This window comes from Salvelinus namaycush, chromosome 19, assembly GCF_016432855.1.
Source record: "Salvelinus namaycush isolate Seneca chromosome 19, SaNama_1.0, whole genome shotgun sequence".
Taxonomy (NCBI): domain Eukaryota; kingdom Metazoa; phylum Chordata; class Actinopteri; order Salmoniformes; family Salmonidae; genus Salvelinus; species Salvelinus namaycush.
In genome coordinates, this window is record NC_052325.1 from 15,315,030 (window position 1) to 15,341,091 (window position 26,062).

General features: G+C 43.2%; 1 protein-coding gene across 1 annotated transcript; it reads right to left on the minus strand.

Moving 5' to 3' along the window:
• Nucleotides 1-2,106: 2,106 nt before the first annotated feature.
• On the minus strand, nucleotides 2,107-26,062 carry sytl5 (synaptotagmin-like 5). The gene is made up of 16 exons (XM_039014222.1): nucleotides 25,944-26,062; nucleotides 23,738-23,953; nucleotides 23,231-23,473; nucleotides 22,353-22,514; nucleotides 16,088-16,199; nucleotides 15,607-15,751; nucleotides 14,821-14,918; nucleotides 8,888-8,980; nucleotides 5,306-5,374; nucleotides 4,573-4,751; nucleotides 3,902-4,004; nucleotides 3,425-3,586; nucleotides 3,218-3,326; nucleotides 2,963-3,098; nucleotides 2,379-2,595; nucleotides 2,107-2,244 (listed from the first exon to the last, which is right to left on the minus strand). Exons 1-16 carry the CDS (start codon nucleotides 26,060-26,062, stop codon nucleotides 2,107-2,109), a joined length of 2,301 nt encoding a protein of 766 aa, XP_038870150.1.

Sequence of the window (26,062 nt, forward strand, 5' to 3'; positions counted from 1 at the left end):
ATGTTTTACGACAGTCTAGTTTGTCTTTTGTAATGTAGTTTGTCTTTTGTAACGACATAAAAAGTTTTATACTTTTACCCTCAGGAGAGATGGGTGCTGTGTGAACGCAAATACACACACGTGCACACACACTGACCCTGTCAGACGCGCAGTTACATTCTGCACAGAAAGTCTGTTCTAAACATAGATAGAGATCTGATCTGCGGTCTGATATGTGTGGTTTATTACTTAAAAATATTCTGATAACACATTGCAGCCAAAAGAAGAGATGGATTCAGTCACATTCCAAAGTCAAATCAATCTAGTTTTGAAATGAGAGGACATTAAAACAGACCGTAACATGCTGTTAGACACGTCTAGTGTTTCTTCAGTAGCAGCAGGGCACAACTCATCTATACAGTAAATGCCATTTTAATAGTATCATTATTATTATGCACTTTTCAATGGTTGTTGAGCATAACAGAAACTCAGACAATGGCGAATGTGCAGACTTGTCATTCCACACAAAGAATGGCACCACAGTAGGATATGACTGTATACAGAGACGTAGTCTGCGGTCAAATGGTACCCTATTCCATTTCCATTTATTTAGCAGACGCTCTTATCCAGAGTAACTTACAGGAGCAATTAGGGTTAAGTGCCTTGCTCAAGGGGACATCGACAGATTTTTCACCTAGTCGCCTCGGCGGTTCGAACCAGCGACCTTTGATTACTGGCCCATTCCCTTTATAGTGCTCTACAAGTGCACTTTAAAGGGAAAAGGTTACCATTTGGGATGCATGCCAAGACACCGGAACCCTTTACGGGGGGATACTAGAAGTGTTATTACTCATCCAGGGAGGTTGCAAGGACAGACGGGTCACAGTGGCCTGAGTTACAGGGACAGACACTCTGACGGATGTGCTCTATTCAATGAGTCACAGACAGAGGGTGGACTGGACACTGACTCATTGTGGAACATGCAATCCTCCTCCCATCTCCTCAAGGCTCCTGGGGCAAAATGTTTCCAGTGTTGCAGATAGAACTGCCCTGACTCTCTATTACACATTTGACACAATACATTTTGATCAGCAATTTGGTGCTGATAGATCTCTGGTTAGATTTCCGCCTTAATCTGTTTCCACACAAAGTTAGGTCCAAAAACGTCTGTTGATGAAGTGAGTATTATTTGTGCTGTTCTACTCTTAATATGTGCTTTATCAAGACAACAGTAAAACTATTGGTGTGTTCAGGATCAGTTACAATGCAATTGTGCAACAATTTGAAACGGGTGATTATCAGTTCAGAATGTTGCATAATACAATTATTGCATGAAACATCGCAGTCTTGAACATACCCTAATTGTCATTGTACAGTATTCTATTGGAATGTTTAAATCTCCTCAGCAATGCAACAAACCCAAAGTGCCTTTGGAGTAGTTACCTTATGAGAGTAGGTAGAGGCTATCCTGAACCACTGATGCAGGGTCAGATATGTTAACTTCCCCCTAATGGTTATAGTTAGGAGCAGGTCAAGGCAATCTGATCCTAGATCTGTGAATAAGGACAACTTCTAACTCGTGGTCTCATCACAGGGAGAGGAGAGTGTTGTAAGTAAACTACAGAGACAAGGACAGGTTCCCCCACACACCCATAATGTATGTGCATAGTGGAAACCAGGAGTCAGATCAGATCATACAATGGCACGTGCTTGTTCATTATGTTACATATATGTCATAATGTACAGCGGTATTAGTAGTAGTTGTTGTAGTAGTAGTAGCAGTGCTTGGTCTTGGCTGGATGCTTTGGAGGGCAGGGTATGGCCATGTGTGTGTAAGGCATGACTGGTTGTCCACTTAACCAGGTAGAGGGCCACGAACCCCAGTGCAGGATCAGGGTGGCTCAGTGGTTAGGGTTCAAAGTTCAGGAAGTGGGGTGATGTCATCAGCTCTTTATTGCAGGGATAGAGCAAGGCCATGGAGCACTCTCAACCACTGTCCTTTTCTTTCTTTTGTTCATTTTATTTCCCTCTTTCTTAACTTCCACTTTTTCTCCCCTCTGACACCTTTCTCTGTTTCCCTCTGTCCTTCCAACTGCCTCTCTCCTTCTCTTTCTCCCTCCCTCCATCTCATGTGTTGTGCTTGCACATGCTGGACCTCAGCATCAGTGTACACTCCTGGGGGACCTCTGGGTTGTCAATCATGCGTTGCCATAGCCGCTGTTCCTCTCCGTATGAGTCCATCCAGTCCACCTGGTTCCCATAGCTCTGTTCTGGAGGGAGACAACAGATCATCACTATCTGTTGTATACACTCCATATCCCTACAGTGTTATGCTGACAGAATATGCTACAAATCACCCTAAACCTCTGAGAGGAGAAAGAGAAAATAATTGAAAAGACAGACAGACCTGTCCCTCCGTTGAGTCGGACTCCCCCCAGGAAGACGTTGCTGGCCAGAGCCTCCTTGTCCCAGACTGTGAGCTCCAGACACACGTTGTTCAGGTCTCCAGCCTGCAGGCCACAGTAGGTAAAGGTGTGGTTCCACTGGGGGTTGACCGTGCGACGCAACACCGCCGTCTTGTGCTTGGTGGACTTACTGTTGTCAGGGAGCAGGTACCTGAACAGATCGGGAGGAAACAAAAAATACAAAACTGTCAGAGGAATATTTAACCTTTATTTAACTAGGCAAGTCAGTTGAGAAAAAAATCTTATTTACAATGACGACCTACCCCGGCCAAACCTGGACGACGCTGGGCCAATTGTGCGTCGCCCTATGGGACTCCCAATCACAGCTGGTTGTGATACAGCCTGGAATCTAACCAGGGTCTGTAGTGACACCTCTAGCACTGAGATGCAGTGCCTTAGACTGCTGCGCCACTCGAGACCCGTTGAATAGGAAGAAGGTAGATAGTAGGTCCTAGAAATGTAGGCTGATTGAAATAAATGGGTCTCTACATGAAACTAAATGGGTGCACCCGTCTCACCCTTTCACAAAGGGGTCCGAGGTGCCTCCAGACTTGACAGCGGTCAGGTTCTTGGCCTCCTTGACCAGCAGCTCCACCATTCCTCCTTTGGGCAGCTTGATGCTGGTCTTCTTTCCTTTCAGAAAGCCTTTCTTCACTGAGAGGAGGAGAGGACGAAAGGGTTCCGTTTATCAACATCTTTAGTCAATTAGTTGAATCAGGTGCGTTAGTGCTGGGCTGGGGGCAGATAAAAAAGAGGGGGTAATTGTGGAGTACCTTGGACCTGGTCCAGGGGTAGCATGAGGTTCTTCTCTGCAGGGATGTACTTAAGAACGACGGTTAGCTCCCCTTTATACTGGAGCGTGGAGTCCATTCTACTGTCCAGCTGCACATAGAACAAACATACTATACTTACAGCATTTACCACTTACATACAGTATAAATCCACACATGTACGCTATTGTCCATCTAAACACAGGATACCTTGGGTTGCAGAGAGTACCACTCCTCCATGTTAGTGTCAAACTCCCAGGAGTCAAAGGTCAGCTCCACCTCCCCAAGGAAGCTGTTGTGACCGAAGCGGTCGTGGTGCCACACAGACAGCTGCAATGTCCGTGTCTCCAACTGGGAGTGGCTGATCACATACTACACAGCACAGGTGAGAGAGACGGATGGAGAGTAGGACTGAGTACCAAAACTACTTTCCTGCCGATGCTCATACAGGAATAAAACACACACACCAGGGCCTTGATGAAGGCTGAAACACTAGCTATGGTGGTGCAGGTTAATGAAAGCTTAATTTCTTTAAATATGAACACCTGCTGCCTGACACTAGTATTGACACACACTCTTTCTTCAGGCAAAGATACACATTCTCATGACCACAAAAACAAACTCATTACATTTTACTGTCTCCCAAGCTATACACATTTTCATACGTGCACACAAACACTCCCTTACCCTAAGGTTCTCATTGAACACAGGGTTGATTGTGTTGGTCTTGATGCTGGTCTTCCTCTTGCTCTGGCGAGACTTGTCTGGGAGAAGGTAAGCCTTCACATAGCTGCCAATGGAAGACAGTCATTCAGCCACACTCCAGAGGAGGACATGTATGCAGGGATCCATATGATCACCCCAGGGCTTCACTAAGGTTACTCTATCATACCATGACTGTCACAGTCATTGTGGGTCATGATGAGTTCACACTTCAGTCATGGATTGGTTCTAGTTGAGCTGATGGTCAGTGACTGTGCTGTTAGAGGTGTGTGTTCTTTTTAAGTGTGAACATGTGATAATTTAGTGTGTGTGTGTTTGTGTAAGCATACAATCTTAGAAAAAAGGATTCCAAAAGGGTTCTGTGGCTGTCCCTATAGGAGAACCCTTTTTGGTACCATGTAAGACCCTTTTTGGCTCCAGGTAGAACTCTATTTGGTTCTATGTGGAACCATCTATGGAAAGGGATCTACATGGAACCCAAAATGGTTCTACTAGGAACCAAAAGGGTTCTACCTGGAACCAAAATGGGTTCTTTAAAGGGTTCTCCTGTAGGGACAGCCGAAGAACCCTTTTTGGTTCTAGATAGCACCTTTTCTTCTTAGAGTGTAGGTTCTTCAGTGTGTGTGTGCCCTTACGCGTCTGTGCGTTGCTTCCTCTCATCCCCAGTGGCCAGGTTGCGACACTCCTTCACCAGGACGTTAAGAGCGCCTGTCTTATAGCTGTAGCTGATGTTCAACAGCAGCTCCCCACTCACGTTGGCGTTGCCATAGTCACCGGTCTCACTGTACATACTCATCATACTGTTCAGACTGCTCTGTGAGGAGAAGAGAGGGGGAGAGGGGGCAAGAGAAGGGGAGAAAGGGTAGATAGAATAGAGAGGATAGAGAGAGAAAATAGAGGAGATGGGTAGTGAGAGAGCAAGTGAGGGGTACGAGATAGCAAAATGAGTAAAATAGTGTAATAGAGGAGGGGGGAGATGGGAGAGGAAAATAACATAATGGAGAAAAGAGAAGAGGATTGGAGTAGAGAATCAGAACAGATGAGGGCGAGAGAAGAGGACAGTCAGAGCAGGGGGACATTTTAAAAAGAAGTAGAGGGAAAAGGAGGAGAGAGTAAGACAGATGTAGGCGTGGATAGCTTTTAGTCTTTCTGAAGGTAAAAATGCAGAATGGACAGATTGTGTCATTTGATGTGAGATGTATCTGGCAGGTGAATGTAATATCCTAATGATGATCTAATTTATGTCATAGAATGAGCCCGTATGAGTGGCAGCGATTGGCGCAGAGCGGCACAGCTTGGTGAAAATATATTAACAATAAGTGGGGCGCACACATGCAAGCATGCACACACAAGAAGGCAAGGACTCACAGTCTCTGCGTCCGAGTCGCCAGGGAGACTGAGGTAGCCCCATTTTCTCTCTGAGCCAGGAGTAGAAGACTAGCAGTCAGAGGAAGAATAGACCCAGAGCCAGCAGTGAGAGGAGGAGATGGAGAAAGGAGGGAGAGAGGAGGGAAGAGGTGATACATGTGAAAGTGTAAACAAGACAGAGACAAGAGGAAAGACCCTAAGTACAAGAGCAGAAACCCCAGACAACCCATCACCAGATGCTGTGACACAAAACAGAATCTAGCAGGGTTGCCATGGTGTTTATCAGATGAAGTAGGAACGGATTTGATCTCCTCCGGGGAAAACATGAATAAACAGGGACGGACAAAGCAGGCTGACAGCACCAGTAAATATCAAAGGCAACTACACACAGGTGCTTGGACCAAAGGAACAGGTCCGGGTAGAGCAGTGGATACAATGAGAAGCAGCCTTTTGGGCCTCAGTTACGATTTCTTTATTTAACTAGGCAAGTCAGTTAAGAACATATTCTTATTCACAATGACAGCCTACCCCGGACAATACTGGGCCAATTGTGCACCGCCCTATGGGACTCACAATCACGGCCAGAAGTGATGCAGCCTGGATTTGAACCAGGGACTACAGTGACACCGCTTGCACTGAGATGCAGTGCCTTAGACTGCAGCACCATTCGGGGGTACATGAACATTATCGGAATAATTGTTGCTGTAGATATCTATTTTTTGTGTGTGTGTGTTTCCCTCATCCACCCCTATCCATCCCTAGTACAGCCATCAAACATTCTGTTCTATTCATACATTGTTTTTGAGCAGGGAGACTCACAGAAGCCAGTCACCATTCATCTGAATAATCTCCTTAATCATGGCCCTCCACCTCTGCTGTTATTGAGAGCAGATCCCACAGCCAGAATTAATGCTGTTAGTCATGTCTGGGGTGAAATCATAAATGTCAGACAGGCAGGGGATGCGTGTCTCTTGTTAACATAGCAATGTCTCAGAATAACACTGAGGGGGTTTCAGTGGCGTAAATACGTAGATAAGCCAGCAATGACAGTACACAGCTAATTGGTCAGTGTAACCTAGTGTTGATTTTTCAGTGTAACATTTCTAGTGTTGATTCAGGTGTTAAATGAACTCTGTAATTGTTACATTAACACTTATAGGTGTAAAAGAACCCCAGTGTTGGTGTTAATAAACAGTGTTAAACCAAATCTGGTTTACCTCAAATATCATCCAGTTTCATGAAAAACATTTTGATTGTTCATGACCTTCAACACTGAAAAGTGTGGACCTGTATAGACACTGGACCAGTGTTAAAAGTAACACTCTCTGTGTTACTGAAGAATTTGCTGTGTATGTCCTTATAAGGACAAACACTGAATAAGTGTTATAAGGACAAACACTGAAGAATTTGCTGTGTATGTCCTTATACTTTAAGTGATGTATATTAAGCCGGTATTTTTTTTAAATCAACCAATCGTGTCCTTTATGTGGCAAAATGTGTTATGAGAAAATAAATGTAAATGTTGTGAAGCCAGGTTCTACGAGTGCATAGCATACATACACTACCGGTCCAAAGTTTTAGAACATCTACTCATTCAAGGGTTTTTATTTTTAATATTTTATACATTGTAGATTAATAATGAAGACATCAATACTATGAAATAACACATATGGAATGATGTAGTAACCAAACAAGTGTTAAACAAATCAAAATATATTTTCTATTTGAGATGCTTCAAATAGCCACCCTTTGCCTTGAGAGCTTTGCACACTCTTGGCATTCTCTCAACCAGCTTCACCTGGAATGCTTTTCCAACAGTCTTGAAGTAGCACTTGTCGGCTCTATTTCCTTCACTCTGCGGTCCGACTCATCCCAAATCATCTCAATTTGGTTGAGGTCGGGGGATTGTGGAGGCCAGGTCATCTGATGCAGCACTCCATCACTCTCCTTCTTGGTCAAATAGCCCTTACACAGCCTGGAGGTGTGTTGGGTCATTGTCCTGATGAAAAACAAATAATAGTCCCACAAAGCCCAAACCAGATGGGATGGCGTATTGCTGCGGTAGCCATGCTGGTTGTTACCTTTATTTAACTAGGCAAGTCAGTTAAGAACAAATTCTTATTTACAATGACAGCCTACTGGGGAACAGTGGGTTAACTGCATTGTTCAGGGGCAGAACGACAGACTTTTACCTTGTCAACTCAGGTATTCAATCCAGCAACCTTTTGGTGATTGGCCCAACGCTCTAATCAATGGGCTACCTTGAATTCTAAATAAATCACAGACAGTTTCACCAGCAAAGCACTCCCACACCATAACACCTCCTCCTCCATGCTTTACGGTGGGAAATACACATGCGGAGATCAACCGTTCACCCACACCACGTCTCACAAAGACACAGAGGTTGGAACCAAAAATCTCACATTTGAACTCCAGATCAAAGGACAAATTTCCACCAGTCTAATGTCCATTACTTGTGTTTCTTGGCCCAAGCAAGTCTCTTCTTATTATTGGTGTCATTTAGTAGTGGTTTCTTTGCAGCAAGTCGACCATGAAGACCTGATTCACACAGTCTCCTCTGAACAGTTGATGTTGAGATGTGTCTGTTACTTGAACTCTGTGAAGCATTTACTTGGGCTGCAATTTCTGAGGCTGGTAACTCTAATGAACTTATCCTCTGCAGCAGAGGTAACTCGGGGTCTTCAATTCCTGTGGCAGTCCTCATGAGAGACAGTTTCATCATAGCGCTTGATTGTTTTTGCGACTGCACTTGAAGAAACTCTCAAAGTTCTTGACATTTTCCGTATTGACTGACCTTCATGTCTTAAAGTAATGATGGACTGTCGTTTCTCTTTGCTTATTTGAGCTGTTCTTGCCATAATATGGACTTGGTCTTTTACAAAATGTGGCTATCTTCTGTATACCCCCCTACCTTGTCACAACACAACTGATTGGTTCAAATGCATTAAGAAGGAAAGAAATTCCACAAATTAACTTTTAAGAAGGCACACCTGTTAATTGAAATACATTCCAGGTAACTACCTCATGAAGCTGGTTGAGAGAATGCCAAGAGTGTGCAAAGCTGTCATCAAGGCAAGGGGTGGCTATTTGAGGAATGAATCTCAAATATAAAATATATATTGATTTGGTTAACACATGATTCCATATGTGTTATTTCATAGTTTTGATGTATTCACTATTATTGTACAATGTAGAAAATAGTCAAAATAAAGAAAGACCCTTGAATGAGTAGGTGTTCTAAAACTTTTGACCGGTAGTGTCCATATGCTATACATACTGCAGTACAGTAACAAAAAACCTGTGAGTTTAGGCTAATGGGCCTGGCTCCAACAAGTGCTGTGTCTATATGTGAGCTCTGCTGTGAGCTGTGTTAGTGACACTGCTCTGCTGTTCCTCAGCCCTGGGGCCACTGGCCCTTTGACACTGTTCACACTCATCCCTCTTCATGGGCCCTTCTGTGTGTGTGTGTGTGTGTGTATATCACTCTGTCTGTCTGTGTGCCAGAGAAGGACAGAGTAATTGTTTTGAGTGTTGTGTGTTAGTGATACCGCAGGGTATTACCGTGGACATAGCGTTGCTCACGCGTCGGCTGGTGGCCTTGCTGTGTGCCGACATCAGAGCATCGATGTCCTCGTCTTTCTCAGCATTATTAAACTCCTGTGGAACACATAAACCATCAGAGGAGACATCAGCCCATTAAATCTCCATGTACATTCTCAGTAAGGAGGCCACACAGTGTCAACATATCGTATCAGTCTGTTTCCAGTGGCAACTTTAAATTCAATCAGACAGGTCAGGACAGAGTGTGTTAATTAGATGACCCACTCATCGCACATGCTGTCTTTGAGCTCTTTGGAAGTGTGTGTGTGTGCGCATGCATGTGTGTGAGTGTGTGTCCGTGCACGTGTGTGAGTGTGTGTCCGTGCACGTGTGTGTCCGTGCACGTGTGTGAGTGTGTGTCCGTGCACATGTGTGAGTGTGTGTCCGTGCACATGTGTAGACAGATCAGACTGTTTATTTAAATGCACACTTATAGTAAATACGGAGGAGTAGTGACCCTAAGCCAGTGGTTAAAATATTTTCCTGCTTCACCACACAGCCTTCAGCCCTGCTCCACAGCCTTCAGCCCTGCTACTGAGCAGGTTTTGATGTGAGCCTACACTCTCTAATTAACACCTAACTGGGCTCCTTATTGAAGCTCATATCTCATTCATACAGTTGTGTTAATCAGACAGACCACTGCTCATAGCCTTGATATGGATAGGATGTATAGATTAGAGCAGGGTTTCCCAAACTTGGTCCTGGGGCCCCCCCTAGGTGCACGTTTTGGTTTTTGCACTAGCAAAATAACCAACTCATCGTCAAGATTTGATTATTTTTGCGCTAGGGCAAAACCCAAAATGTGCACCCAGGGGGGGTCCCAAGACCGAGTTTGGGAAACCCTGGATTAGAGGACGTCCACTGTACTGTGCTGTGCACTTTCTGTATGGAGCAAATTTTCCAGTGTTAAATCAACACTGAGTGTTAAATTTAACACTGGTCCAGTGTTTATACGGGTCCACACCTTTGAGTGTTAAATTACCACCCTGCTTAGTGCTGACGCTGTTACACTTTGTCAGTGTTAGGGAATTAACACTTTCAGTGTTATGCGTTTGCACCTCATATAGTATTTTAACACTAGGAAGTGTGTACAGTTTGCACCAATGGTGTTATTGCATAACACTGAATGTGTTAATTCCCTAACACTGACAAATTATAATAGCGTCAGCACTAAGCACAGTGTTAATTTAACACTCAAACGTGTGGACTCGTATAGACACTGGCCCAGTGTTACATTTAACACTATCAGAGTCAAAAATAAAAAAAAATCCCAGTTTAGAGCGTTCGTGATTAACTATTACTTTTTTTGCCTACGTTTACTGAAACCAGTCATATTCAGCGGGTGTTGCGCTTTCCTAAATTCATCAGTTATTCTGCACTCTGGCACACAGACGAGAGTGCTCTGAAATCAGAGTAGACAGCCAGAGTGAATTTGCGAACGCAAGAGATATGCTAACTGGACAAAAGTCGGTCAAGTTCTTGCTAGCTAACCAAAACCAACTTTATAAGAGATTTTATTAAAATAGGTTATATTTGACTCAACATTCTGTAACGTACACTAAGACATTGTTGGCGGAACAGACTGATGCAGTTCAGTGCATGATTAACATAATTCACCAATACATTTCTTGGTAGTTCAAAAAATATTGCTTCTAGGTGGTAAATAACAGCTGGCCTGGTACATTGTTTCTGTCTCCATTCGGGATGCATTGTTTCAGTTTCAATGACTGAATATTTTGGACAAAAACGGAGGAATGTAACTAAGGCTGGGAATGTCAACACAATCAAACTAGCAAGGGCAATGATCACAAGCAAGCTAGCTAGCTGCTAGGAGGATGTCATGTCATTGGAGGAGTGGGTGAATGACTGACTTTTTCCCCTCATATTGTTTTTCGGTGGCTATATACAGCTTAAGATGCAGGTCTCATTTGGTTAGCTTGAACGTCTTTTGTCCCTTTAGCATATCTCTTGCATTCACAAATTCACTCTGTCTATCTACTCTGACGTCTTTGTGCCAGAGTGCAGAATAACAGATGAATTTAGGAACGTGAACACCTGCTGAATATTACCGGTATCAATAAACGTAGGCAAAGAAAGTAATAGTTCATCACGAACGCTTTAGATAACATGTAACAGCCTAACCAGCTCTGCAGGGCGACTCTAAAATGGTCAGAGTGAGGTGTCTGGAAGCACACTGCATGGCTAAAAGTATGTGACAATTGCTCGTCGAACATCTCATTCCAAAATCATTGGCATTAATATGGAGTTTGTCCCCTCTTTCCACTAGATGTTAAAACATTGCTGCGGGGACTTGCTGCCATTCAGCCACAAGAGCATTAATGAGGTTGGGCACTGTTGGGCGATTAGGGCTGGCTCGCAGTCGGCGTTCCAATTCATCCCAAAGGTGTTCGATGGGGTTGAGGTCAGGGCTCTGTGCAGGCCAGTCAAGTTCTTCCACACCGATCTCGACAAACCATTTCTGTATGGACCTCACTTTGTGCACGGGGGCATTGTCATGTTGAAACAGGAAAGAGCTGTCCCCAAACTGTTGGCACAAAGTTGGAAGCACAGAATCGTCTAGAATGTCATTGTATGATGTAGCATTAAGATTTCTCTTCACTGGAACTAAGGGGCCTAGCCCGAACCATGAAAAACCAGCCCCAGACCATTATTCCTCCTCCACTAAACTTTACAGTTGGCACGATGCATTCAGGCAGGTAACGTTCTCCTGGCATCCGCCAAACCCAGATTTGTCTGTCAGACTGCCAGATGGTGAAGCGTGATTCATCACTCCAGAGAACGTGTTTCCACTGCTCCAAAGTCCAATGGCAGCGAGCTTTACACCACTCCAGCCGACGCTTGGCATTGCGCAAGGTGATCTTAGGCTTGTGTGTGGCTGCTCGGCCTTGGAAACCCATTTCATTAAGCTCCCAACAAACAGTTCTTGTGCTGTCATTGCTTCCAGAAGCAGTTTGGAACTCAGTAGGGAGTGTTGCAACCGAGGACAGACAATGTTTACCTACTACGCGCTGCAGCACTCGGCGGTCCCGTTCTCCGAGCTTGTGTGGCTTAGCACTTTGCGGCTGAGCCGTTGTTGCTGCTAGACATTTCCACTTCACACTAACAGCACTTACAGTTCAGCAAGGCAGCTCTAGCAGGGCAGAAATTTGACAAACTGACTTGTTGGAAAGGTGGCATCCTATGACGGTGCCACCTTGAAAGTCACAGCTCTTCATTAAGGCCATTCTACTGCCAGTGTTTGTCTATGGAGATGCATGGCTTTGTGCTCAATTTTATACACCTGTCATCAGCGGGTGTGTCTGACATAGCCGAGTCCACTAATTTGAAGTGGTGTCCACATACTTTTGTGCATATAGTGTACCACGGCTGTCAGCCAATCAGCATTCAGGGCTTGAACCACCCAGTTTATAATCCTCATTATACAACGGGTGGGTCTAATCCTGGATGTTGATTGGTTAAAACCGCAGAGAAATAGCATTGTATTTGGTCAAACACATTTTTTTCAACAGTTTTCTAAGAGCTGGCAGCAAGCTGATTGGTCTGCTGTTAGAATCAGTAAAGGCCGCTTTACCACTCTTGGACAGAATTACTTTGGTTCCCCTCCAGGCCTGAGGACACATACCTTCCTCTAGACTCAGATTAAAGATATGACAGATAGGAGTGGCCATAGAGTCAGCTACCATCCTCAGTAACCTTCCTCAGTAACCTGTGTGTGTGTGTGTGTGTGTGTGTGTGTGTGTTGTGGGGTTAAAGCTACAAACCCATAGGCTTGGCTCTCTCATCCCTTCCAGGCGTTTGGGAGGGAGGGTGGACAATGAGCTTGTCATATCGGATGTAAGCAATGTCCCCATGCGCTCTTGCGGCTTTCAAGGCCGGGAAAAGGAATTTTCTCTTCTGGTGCACAGCTTCAGGATAGTCCTTGTTGAGGAAGATGTGCCCTCAAGATCTTGGCTCTTTCAAGAACTGCTACCTGTCCTTGAACCTCAGGAACTTGACGACTATCAGCCTGGGCCTGTCACCTGGGCCGGTGGTAGGTTTTCCAGTCCTGTGGGAGCGCTCCAACTCAATCTTCCTGTGGTCTATCTTCAGTTTCTCCGAGGTCATTTCCCTCATTTTATCCACAGACTCCGTCCAGGTCTCATGTGGAGATTCTGCAATTCCGTCTACAACCATGTTGTTCCGCCTTGATTGTTCCTTGAGATAGTCTGATTCCTCTGTTATTGTTATCATGGATTCACATACAGAACTAATGTCCCCTCTCTTAAAGATTTACAGATTGTTGTCATCTTGCTGTTCTCCTGTTTCAACTCATCGAGCTGACCCTGGGAGAACTGCAAACTGTTTTTCAGGTCCTGGAACTCTGGTCAGGTCGTCCATTCTTTTATTAGTTGACTCCACCAGTATTGTTCTTCAGGTCCTGGACCTCTCTGGTCAGGTCGTCCATTATTTTATTAGTTGACTCCACCAGTATTGTTCTTCAGGTCCTGGAACTCTGGTCAGGTCGTCCATTATTTTATTAGTTGACTCCACCAGTATTTGGACAAAACACTTGAAGCTATTTTCTTGTTGTTGTAACACCTGCTTGTAGAACTCTTTTTGTTTGTTTAAAAAGATCCTTCACCTAATTTAAACCAATTACACCAAACACTTAGAGTTAATTTAAAACTCTTGAAGCTAGGGGGCAGAATTTTTATGTTTGGGAAAATAACGTTCCCATTGTAAAGCTGCCTATTTCTCAGGTCCAGATGCTAGAATATGCATATAATTGACAGAGTAGGATAGAAAACACTCTAAAGTTTCCAAAACTGTCAAAATATTGTCTGTGAGTATAACAGAACTGATTTTTCAGGCGAAAACCTGAGGAAATCCAACCCGGATGTGACTTCTATTTTAAAGGGATATCAACCAGATTATTTTTCCTGTGGCTTCCTCAGGCTGTGAACAGTCTTTAGACATAGTTTCAAGCTTTTATTTTGAAAAATTAGCGAGATTTATCAAAACGCGTCAGTGTCCCTCCATTAAATCTTGCGCGCGACACTCGTTGCTCGACATTTTCTTTCTCTCCAGTATTGAATAGTTTACAGTCCGGGTTGAAATATTATCGATTATTGATGTTAAAAACAACCTGAGGATTGATTATTAAAAACGTTTGACATGTTTTTACGACCTTTACGGATACTATATGGAAGTTTCGTCAACCCTTGATGACTTGCCTAAGGCTGTGGAATACTGAACATAACGCGCCAAACAAATGGAGATATTTTGATATAAAAAAAATCTTTATCGAACAAAAGGAACATTTATTGTGCAACTGGGAGTCTCGTGAGTGCAAACATCCGAAGATCATCAAAGGTAAGCGATTAATTTTATTGCTTTTCTGGCTTTCGTGACCAATCTACATGGCTGCTAGGTGTTCTTACTGTTTTGTCTAGTGAGCGATAAACTCACAAACGCATGGATTGCTTCCGCTGTAAAGCATATTTTCCAAATCTGACACGATAGGTGGATTAACAACAAGCTAAGCTGTGTTTTGGTATATTTCACTTGTGATTTCATGAAAATAAATATTTGTAGTTTATTTTTATTTGGCGCTCTGCAATTCAGCGGTTGTTTACAAAAATGATCCCGCTAAAGGGATCCATGCGTCAAGGAGTTGTTTAACTCCTGAATTAACACTAGAAATGTTACACTGAAAAATCAACACTAGGTTACACTGGGCAATTGGCTATGTGATTATATTGCCATAGAGATGGACATAAAAGATGGGAGCCTTTAATGTGTTGATGTAATTCTTGGGTTAGGTGAGTGGGTGGAGTGTGGAGGTGGACAAGAAGTACGAAAGTGTGTGTGTGTGTGTGTGTGTGTGTACGTACCGTGTCATTGAGCCCAGGAACAGAGTGGCTCCTCAGACTGAGGGCCTCATCACTGGCAGAACCAGGCACAGACAGGTCCACCTCAGAACGACTACGATCTAGAGAGCGAGAGAGGGAAAGTGAGAGAGATGAGAGGAGGGAGTGACAAGGTATCACCTTCCCACAGCCACACATAGAAACAGTTCTCCTCAGTACTGTCACAGCCATGCTTAATGACACTAATTGGAGTTGTTATGAAATGCTAATATGTGACAGAGCACCATATGCTGCTACAACAGCCAGCTGTTACTGGGTAAGATGAGAAAGGTGTCAGTAGAGAAAGGGGGAAAGAGAGAAAGGGAGGAGAGAGGAAACGTAGAGAGGGAGACAATGAGAAACAAGAAGAGGAGAGTGTGTGTGAGCGTAAAAGAGCAATGGAGAGAGAGAGAGGAAGATAGGAGTATGAGGAGAGAGAGGAAGAGAGGAGTATGAGGAGAGAGAGAGAGAGAGAGAGGGTGAGAGCAACATAAAAGTGCTACAACTCTCCCTGACGATCGAAGGACTAGGCTCCAAAGCTCCCAATCTAATAGAACACCTCCTAACCTTCTGAAACACCTCCATAAAAACTATGATATTAAAGGCTTCATCTTCATCTTCTTCATGCTCCCCTATCAGATTAAATCTCAGGAAAAAAGTAATTGAATTTGTTATCTGGAATTTGTGAAACAGAGAGAATCCTGTCTCTCTCTATAGGTGTTCACATACACACATGGTGGAGGTGTGAGGACTGTGTTGTCATGACGATACCTGAAGACACGGAGGCCCTGGAGACAGCGATGGTGGGGGTGGCGGTGCCAGGCTCCGTCCTGCCATGCCTGGTGACGGTTTCGGCCATCTTGTCAAACACGCTGTCGCTGGAGTGGAAACTAGCCACGCTCTCTGCTCCGTCCGGCTGCACACACATATACAGACACACACACAGAGGTGTGTTAAAAATCACACATTCTATGAGCGTGTTTGTGTTTATTTAACTAGGCAAGTCAGTTAAGAACAAATTCTTATTTATAATGACGGTCTACCCTGGCCAAACCTTAACCCGGACGACACTGGGCCAATTGTGCGCCGCCCTATGGGACTCCCAATCATGGTCGGTTGTGATACAGCCTGGAATCGAACCAGGGTCTGTAGTGACGCGTCTAGCACTGAGATGCACCACTCGGGAGCCTATGAGAGCATGAAAATGTGTTATTGTGTGTATTTGTTGGGTTGCTGGGTTGCTGACCCTGACCCTCCTGGTCTTGCTGCTGGGTGTAGGGGACCTGTCCCTCTCCAGGGTTTCGGAGCGCCGGTTGTTGGGTACAGTAGGGAACCCTAAGGTCTCCAGAGCCACAGCACTACCCCTGAGGAAAACACAGAATACAAACCATCACATTACACATCATACACATTGGAATAACACATGAGATTCTGATGATTAGGGTTAGGTTTTGATCAGGGTGTGAACATGAAGCAAAGGTTTGGGTTTGTGTTATGGCTAGGGCTGTGGCGGTCACAACATTTTGTCAGCTGGGGATTGTCAAGCAAATAACTTTTGGTCTCACGGTAAATTACTGTTAATTAACATAAACATATTTAGCATCTCCTGGCTTCCATACATAGCCTACAAGCCACTGATGCAGACCTTTGGAACATCTATATTTTAAAAAGTCTAATAAATCCATATAATATAGCCTTCACCATAAATCCATTATTTATGTTAGACATGTATAAAGAAACGTGATAAGAAGAAAATGTAGTCTCTTTCAGAAGAACAGAATAGCATACTCTGAGTTATCCTGATCTGGCTATGTCAAATGGCTGTGAGCTACACTAGGTCATTTAGCAGACAAGATTTGCTTAGAATTCCATGGCATTATATTATTTTATAGTATGAAGAATACAATTGAACAAACCTGAATAAAATAGAAAGTATGTTTTCTCCAAATAATTTGAGGAATGTGCACATTCTGTGTTGAGCAATTAACAAAGAAATTGGTACTCCTACAGTGGGGCAAAAAAGTATTTAGTCAGCCACCAATTGTGCAAGTTCTCCCACTTAAAAAGATGAGGCCTGTAATTTTCATCATAGGTACACTTCAACTATGACAGACAAAATGAGAAAAAAAATCCAGAAAATCACATTGTAGGATTTTTAATGAATTTATTTGCAAATTATGGTGGAAAATAAGTATTTGGTCAATAAGAAAAGTTTCTCAATACTTTGTTATATACCCTTTGTTGGCAATGACAGAGGTCAAACGTTTTCTGTAAGTCTTCACAAGGTTTTCACACACTGTTGCTGGTATTTTGGCCCATTCCTCCATGCAGATCTCCTCTAGAGCAGTGATGTTTTGGGGCTGTTGCTGGGCAACACGGACTTTCAACTCCCTCCAAAGATTTTCTATGGGGTTGAGATCTGGAGGCCACTCCAGGACCTTGAAATGCTTCTTACGAAGCCACTCCTTCGTTGCCCGGGCGGTGTGTTTGGGATCATTGTCATGCTGAAAGACCCAGCCACGTTTCATCTTCAATGCCCTTGCTGATGGAAGGAGGTTTTCACTCAAAATCTCACGATACATGGCCCCATTCATTCTTTCCTTTACACGGATCAGTCGTCCTGGTCCCTTTGCAGAAAAACAGCCCCAAAGCATGATGTTTCCACCCCCATGCTTCACAGTAGGTATGGTGTTCTTTGGATGCAACTCAGCATTCTTTGTCCTCCAAACACGACGAGTTGAGTTTTTACCAAAAAGTTATATTTTGGTTTCATCTGACCATATGACATTCTCCCAATCTTCTTCTGTATCATCCAAATGCTCTCTAGCAAACTTCAGACGGGCCTGGACATGTACTGGCTTAAGCAGGGGGACACGTCTGGCACTGCAGGATTTGAGTCCCTGGCGGCATAGTGTGTTAAAGATGGTAGGCTTTGTTACTTTGGTCCCAGCTCTCTGCAGGTCATTCACTAGGTCCCCCCGTGTGGTTCTGGGATTTTTGCTCACCGTTCTTGTGAGCATGTTGACCCCACGGGGTGAGATCTTGCGTGGAGCCCCAGATCGAGGGAGATTATCAGTGGTCTTGTATGTCTTCCATTTCCTAATAATTGTTCCCACAGTTGATTTCTTCAAACCAAGCTGCTTACCTATTGCAGATTCAGTCTTCCCAGCCTGGTGCAGGTCTACAATTTTGTTTCTGGTGTCCTTTGACAGCTCTTTGGTCTTGGCCATAGTGGAGTTTGGAGTGTGACTGTTTGAGGTTGTGGACAGGTGTCTTTTATACTGATAACAAGTTCAAACAGGTGCCATTAATACAGGTAACGAGTGGAGGACAGAGGAGCCTCTTAAAGAAGAAGTTACAGGTCTGTGAGAGCCAGAAATCTTGCTTGTTTGTAGGTGACCAAATACTTATTTTCCACCATAATTTGCAAATCAATTCATTAAAAATCCTACAATGTGATTTTCTGGATTTTTTTTCTCATTTTGTCTGTCATAGTTGAAGTGTACCTATGATGAAAAGTACAGGCCTCTCTCATCTTTTTAAGTCGGAGAACTTGCACAATTGGTGGCTGACTAAATACTTTTTTGCCCCACTGTATATGCTTAATTTAAAGTTATTAATGTGACTTTATTTGTTCTACAAACGTTGGGCTATATGTTTTGATTTTTAGTACATTGTAAGGCTGCATGATGTGACTCTAATGATGATTTGAAAAAAGTTGCTTGAAAGGCATGAGTTCTGCTTAGTTTTTTTATACAGGCTGTCATTCACAATTTGAGAAGCACTTGATAATGCCTGAAATCTACCAACGGCATCCCCTTTGTGTGGCCGTAATAAACCCCCCAAAAAGCTATGCCTTTTGTGGCCAACCTCCCTGAGTGCTGTGTGATCCAAAGCACCTCTCACTCACAGGCTACAAGTGAAGACAGACACATCAGGGACGCAACTGCGCGCGTTAATATCCAATTCCGAGGTGCATATTGAAGAACTGACCACATTTACTTTTCGTCAGTCATCAAGATGAGTAGGCCTAACAAACAGCAAGAGCACTAGCCTATGTCAATCTACTATCCCCCAAAGTACAAAAGTTGACCTATTCTGTGCGAGAAATAAATATTCCAAACATAGTCTGGGACAGTTGTGGGATGCGATCGATCCCAAATTAATACAACCACTAGCATCAAAAAAACTTTTTTACACAATGAAGCTGACGCAACAGATCAGAACATTTATCTTAAAATGTTGATAAACTATTCGGTTATTTCTTCACATTATAAACGCACCAATGAGCACACGGCAGTAGGCAATAAGCGTGAATGTTCCATTAGCGGGAAAACACCATTATCAAAAGTGATCGCAAATACGATTATGCATGTAATGTTTTTATTGTGAATGTGCATTTTTTTATGGTGAAAATTATCTTCCCCAAACTTGAAACTCACACGCTGATTATATATGCCAGTTAGGCTCTACACCCCTTGTAAAGCAGATTAATGTGCTTCATTTTTAGAGGTTATTTGGCCACTTTAGTTATGATACAAAACTTGGCTACATGAGGTGTGCGACTATGATTCGTAAAAAGTCGCAAAAAAAGGCATTGTTTCTTATGCTGGGCATCATTTACAAGTGCTAATACATAATTCACAAGTGATAGGCTAATATTGTCACCCATCAGACTATTCTTGATTTAATCTTGCTTTTATATATAGGGGAGACCGGGGATGGTTGTAACCCGGGATAGTTGAAACACTTGCAATTCCTCCAATCAGGAGCGAGGTAAAATCATATGATTCACTGTGAACATGCTCCGTTTAGTCCTGAACCCTCATGTGAAAAAGCAAGTCCCCGTGATAAACTCTGCAGATTCTATTTACAGAAATCTGATTTTGAGGTAAGAAAGTAATTATTTTGACAAAATGTGTTTTCATGATGGCTTTGTAGTTCCATTCACCGAACTTATATCAGGTTTATAACCAGTCTGTGTAGAGATATTTGATGCAAGTTAGCAATGCTAAAGTTTTAACATTTAGCTAAAATGGAAGCTAGCTAATGGCTGCAATGGTCAGGGTTAGTTGTAACAACTTGTGAGAAAATGTTACAACTAACCCTGACTAAAACTGGATGTTTTGGTAAATGTTTTCTTTTACTTTCAGCATGCCTAGATCACGGAAAAGAAAGACAGAGAGGGGAGTACCTCTCCACACTTTGAAAATAGCATCAAATGATGTAACAGAGCAGGGGAAATCAATCAGATTGGTTGCAAAGTTGTATGGCATATGTCATGTGACGCTGTGCAGATTCTACAGAGAGAAATAGTAGCTACTGGAGAAGGGGTTGAGAGATCTTGTAGGCTTCCGTAGTTGAAACAAAACATTTTTCTGCCCTGCCTAAAAAATGGAAAGAAGCAAGTCAAAACAAACCACACTGAACAACAACACATTTTTGACTGCCTTCATGACATGTGAACACCGGTGTGGAGGTAATACTTACTGACTTTATTGTCCCCATGGGGACATTTTGTTGCAGTGTCATGTACACATTTAAAGTGGCGTTTAAATACAAAACAAAATTGACAATACAACTTTCATAACAGTTACATACCAATAAAAAATAAAAAATTATAATAAAGAAAGAAAGAAATAAAACATTTTCTTTTAAAGACTAGCCTGCTGGCCTTACGGAGTCGATAGGAACATTAGCCCGAGCTATTTAGGAGGGATATCACACCTGGCACGAATGATTGTCTAGTTCTGTTTTTCCTGCTGAGGGGTGCCCTATACCTGCGCCCAGAGGAGAGTAGTTCAAAGTCCGGGTAGAGGGGGTGACTTGGGTCTAAAATGATTTTGTGAGCCTTGCAGAGGGCCCTGACCTTAAATATCTCATCCAGGCCTGTCTGTTTGACTCCAAGTACCTTGCTTGCTGTGGTGATTATTATTCTCAGCATATTTCTCTGGCTGACAGTGGAATTGCCAAACCAACAAACAATACAAAAAGTTAAAATACTCTCAATGAAAGATTTGTAAAACAGAGTCAGTATAGTACAGTCTACATTAAAAGATCCCAGCTTTTTGAGAAAGTACAGTCTCTGTTGACTCTTTTTGTAGATCAGGTCTGTACATTTACTCCATTGAAGCTTATTGTCCAAGAGGACACCCAGATATTTGTATTCCTCTACAATCTCTATATTCTGACCTCTGATAGATGCTGCAGAGGTTGGTGTTGTACGCTTCCTGAAGTCTATGCACATCTCTTTGGTCTTAGCTACAATGCTGTTACAGTCACCGCAACAGCCCTAGTTATGGCTAGCGTTACTGCTGTAAGTACAATGTATTAGGGTTAGAGTTAGGGAAGGGGTTAGGGTTAAGATTAGAGCTAGGGTTATTGATATAATTACAATGTAATGTAGTTTACGAAAGTTCAATCAGGATGGCTGGTCTGAATGTTCGTTTAACTTCATCCAGTCAGCATAACATAATTCACTTTGTTTCCTATTCTACAGGCATAGTGGGAATGAAGACAAACGTATCATCATCAGCATAGCGTCTTGCTTCTTCTCCTCTTTCCTATTAGCCATGTGCGAAATGCTATTCACCTATTTACCTTATAACCTATAAGCATGACAAAATATTGCTCATTCCTCACGCTTGCTGTCCTCTGGCAATTATCACATTCCTCTCTCTCAACCAATGGGAGAAGGGTGCAATTAGGGGTCTTTTAGGGGTCTTTTCTGATAAAGACATTCCTTGATATCAAGCTACACCCATTGATGCTCACCATTGGTCTGTGGCCTTTCTTTTGCATTGGGGACAACAGCTGTTGACCACTGTAGCATTGTAGCTAAGCCTAACCCTAACCCTTTTCCTAACCTTAACCTCAGTCTCCTAACCTGCGACGCTAATTCACCTAACCTGCTGCGTTAATTATCCTAACCTGATATGTAAACAATTCATCTGTGTCGAAAAACCATCAGTCTTATAACACCGAAACTGACCATTGACAGGTATCAATGGCCGTTTCCTGATATCAGGGAACACCCACATCAAGAAACACCCGAATTGCGTTGTGAAATTACACCATATTCACCAATGGGCATAAATCTTTGGATTTATTTATATGTCAACAACCTGCCATCACATTATCTGGCACCGAGGATCTTCCCACGGAGACGAGGCCATTCCCGAAACGATTTAATAAAATGTCATATTGCATTCCATCTTTGTTGTTCATTCAGTTAAGCCTGTACTCAAGTGAATTACCATTCTAGGTTTAGGGTTAGTACTTTCAATTTAACCAGTGGTAATCAATCATCTTCTAGTCACACCCAATCTCTACAGCTTTAGTTATTGCCTGAAACAGATGTGCTGCTTTCACCTATCCTGTGACTTCAAATGAGTGTAAATGAAGGAGATGACGCCAGTAAGCCACTACAGACAATGGAGATGTGCCAGTGTGTGACAATAAAACCTTTTAAAAAATGCTTTTACTTGTATGGGTGTGGTTTGGTGGTTTAGTCTCACCTGTGTGAGTGAGGTGCAGAGCGGGTTGTGGAGCGTGGTGCAGACCGGGCGCTGCGTATGCTGCATGGGTCTGTGTCGAGAACAGGAGGACACACACTACCACCGTCCACCTCGTTTTCTGGCTTCAGGCTGGGACGGCTGCCCCTCTTTTCCATCCGCATCCTGGGATTCAACACACACAGCTGCTCATTTTACACATCAGCCTGTGGTGTGTGTGTCTGATACATCAGTGCGTGTGTGTCTGTGTGTATGCGTGTGTGTCGCAGGGTTGGGTACACTCTTAGAAAAAAGGGTTCCAAAAGGGTTCTTAAGCTGTCCCCATAGGATAACCCTTTTTGGTTCCAGGTAGAACTCTTTTTGGTTTCAGATAGAACATGGAACCAAAAAGGATTCTTCTAAAGGGTTCTCCTATGGGAACAGCCAAAGAACCCTTTTAGATTCTAGATAGCACCTTTTTTTCTAAGACAGTAATAATTGATTACATTACGTAATCAGATTACACAAATTAAGTAGCTGTAATCAGCCCAGATGCTGATTACATTTTGGATTACTTAATCAAATATCAATATGATAATGTGATAAATATTTGTCTCATTGGAATCCAGAAAACTGTGTGTTGAGTGGCCAGTGGGCCAGCTGTATCCTGGAAGCCTACTAACCCAACCAGTCAGAATGCAATGGGAAACACATTCTCTGATGTTGGACCATTCTCCACCTGCCTGTGTTGTGGACTAGTCATCGTATTAAATCTGTGCAGTGATCTTCTCCTGTGTCATTGATTAAATTGTAAATTGCCAATCTGTCATTTGCAACCTGAATTAATCCAGCTCAACCTTGTGTGTGTACATACAGTGCGTGTGTGTATGTGTGTTTCTCACCCTTTCCCTTTCCTCTTGGCACCATCCACCAGGTTCCTTACGGCGCTTCTTCCTGATTTGGACGTGTCAGGCCTCTCAGGTGTGTGGATTGTGTGACCTGGCGCTGGAGACTTCGTGTGGGGGCTTCCAGCGGTGCTGCTCATGATAGACTGTTTGACAACATCACTGCTGAGCACCGCACCCTGGTCAAACCGCTTGGACCGCTCCTCCAGGAACCACTCCCCGGTCACTACCTTCAGCTCTCTGTCAATCAGAGACACCATCAGACAGGGACCCCTGACCCCTGTACAATAAACTAACCTCCCAACTTTAACCCTGGCTTTAACCATCTCTAAAGGTGATGTCAAAACGCCCTGAAAAGGATGTCACAGAGCAAATGAAGACAAATGCATGATTAAAAACAAATAGGAGGCATCTGTCGCTCATAAAAAAATACTCACACACTCACACAAAGACATAACTGTTACTCGTGCTAAACTATGGCCTGATGCCTTTGCCCAGACTCACGAGACTTTGGAGCAGATGGAGCACTTCCACTGCTTTCCTTTAGGGGGCATTACGCGGCAGTCGCTGCAGACACGCAGTAGGCACTCCTCACAGAGCTCCCCACGGTCGAAGATCAGGCCCAGGCCCTTCAGGCAGCGGGCACATTGACGCTCCCCAACCTCCTGGGGGCAGCGTGAACCCTTACGCCTAATCTCCACCAGCTCATTCTTCAGCTTCCTACAACAGGGAGAAACAGAGGAAGAACACTTACTAAGTTTGTCATTGTCACTAATGATTATGACCATGATTGTAGTAGTTGTGATGTTGTGGTCGTATTGTGATTGTAGAGGTACGAAAAATGATGATGGTTACGATTTAAAAAAAATAATCATCAACATCAGTGGCGACCCGTCATTCAGGGCACGTGAGCCCCACCTGTTTAACTGGAAAAAATACAAAACACAAAAATATATATATATATCATTTTTTTGTTGTTCCCTGTTTTGCATTAATAATACGTGTCACATATCATTTACATTAGAAATGCCCATCCAAAAAGGCTCAAGGTCATCGGCCACAGATAAAATGACGTCAAATCATGTCATATCTACCGTAGCTTTAATTGGACTGGTCATGTCAACATCATACTTTCAAAATCTTAGCTAGTAAGCTAGCAGTCATCATCATGAATCAAGTCGACAATCTACTGGCAAATCCTTTTCAATCCTTGTCACATGAAGAGAAATTATAGATAAAACGTATCAGTGCTCATCGGCCATTGGACATAAACATTACACAAGTTGGAAATCTCAAATTCAACAACGAGTGGTTTGGAAGGAATCAGTGGCTAACCGCAAGCATTGCAATGCAATCACATGCCTGTTATTCAGTGGAGAGGGTGTGTGGTCCAAGTCTGGGTTTAAGGGTCTCTTTTCCAAGCTTAAAAGGATAAACATTCACATGCAACACCATGAGACAGAAAAGGTTGAATACATTGGCCATGATGTCAATCCAGCATGACTTCTGCAGCGTTCAAATGAACTGGAAACTCAGAACTGGGAAATCTCAGACTTCAGTGAGTTCAAGACAACTGGGAACTCAGGAAAAAACTAGCTCCGACGGGGAAAACAAGTTTTGAACTGTCATCCATCTCGTAATTCCATGTCGGGAACTTGGGCCTCATTCTAGAGCGCCGACCTGAAGAACACTGAGTTCCCAGTTGTTTTGAAAGCACCATAAATCCAGAGAATGTCAGACTTTGATGACAAAGTTTGATGACAAAATTTGCCCACAAGAAGGAACGCCATGCCACCTTCCTGTTTAAGTGAGCACAGCACAACAAGGTCCAAAAATGTATTGTACGCTGCTGCATAAATTATATATTTTGCCAGGGAGATATGTATACTGTAGCTAAGATAATACTAAATGTATGTTGTGTAGTAAGCTGTTAGTAGCCCATGTGCCTCACCCTAATAATTTCCCTTTCCCCCTCATAACTTAGCCTACTGTTTTGACTTGGTGGTGCACATTTTAGAGAAATGTCATCATCAAATATTGTAAGAGCTTTCATTGTCTGCTTATATGCCCTCTTTATTTATAATACGGTTCTGACTTGGTGTACAGGGAGAATACTGTAAGAACGGCTCATTTTCTGAATTCTGTCGCTGTACATTTCAAAAGTGGTGAACAAATAGTTATATTGACTATGTCCGTCTTAGCTCGCTCATTAATGTCTTGATCGCCTCTTATCCGCTCATCGTTCCCTTATGCCATAGTTTGTACATCTCAATTGTCAGTAGAAACCACATTTGTTTAAGCAAGTAAGCCATATCAGCTATGTTTTTAAAAAAGGCAGTAAGTGAGGCTGAATGAACTGTTTCGCTGGCAGACCAGGCTGCGCCGATTGCCAGGTGTAGCAGTTGTAAGGATTCACTCCAAGGTGCTGAAAAGAAAGCTCTGCTGTTGGGATATCTTTATGTAAGCCCTAACAGTTTGTTGTCACCGTTTGTCCCCGTCATAGTGCAATTCATGTATTGTTTAATGTTGTGTTGTGTAGTGGCTTTGCTGGCATGTATCAAAAAATAAATAACCGAGTAAGGCCACACCAAGACTTACATGCTAAAATTGCTACTGATCAACATCTTCATCAAGGAAGGTGTAGTAGTAGATGTATTGTTGTAGTGTATCGTATAATGATGATAATGAGGAAGACTTATTCTGCCCTCACCGTATCCTCTTCTCCTCTCTCTTCCTCAGTTTCTCGTCCTTCTGCAGGACACTGAGGATCATCTCTCTCTCATGCTCCAGCAGGAACGAGAGGTTCAGCTCCTCAGCACTCTTCTCCAT

Excerpts from the sequence above, each read along its gene's own strand:
- sytl5 (XM_039014222.1), bottom strand. The coding sequence starts at position 26,062 with ATGGAGAAGAGTGCTGAGGAGCTGAACCTCTCGTTCCTGCTGGAGCAT. Across the intron at positions 23,954-25,943 it reads AGAGAGGAGAAGAGGATACG|GAAGCTGAAGAATGAGCTGG; the intron begins GTGAGGGCAGAA and ends TCCCTGTTGTAG. Across the intron at positions 4,005-4,572 it reads AGGAAGCAACGCACAGACGC|CTATGTGAAGGCTTACCTTC; the intron begins GTAAGGGCACAC and ends TTCCATTGGCAG.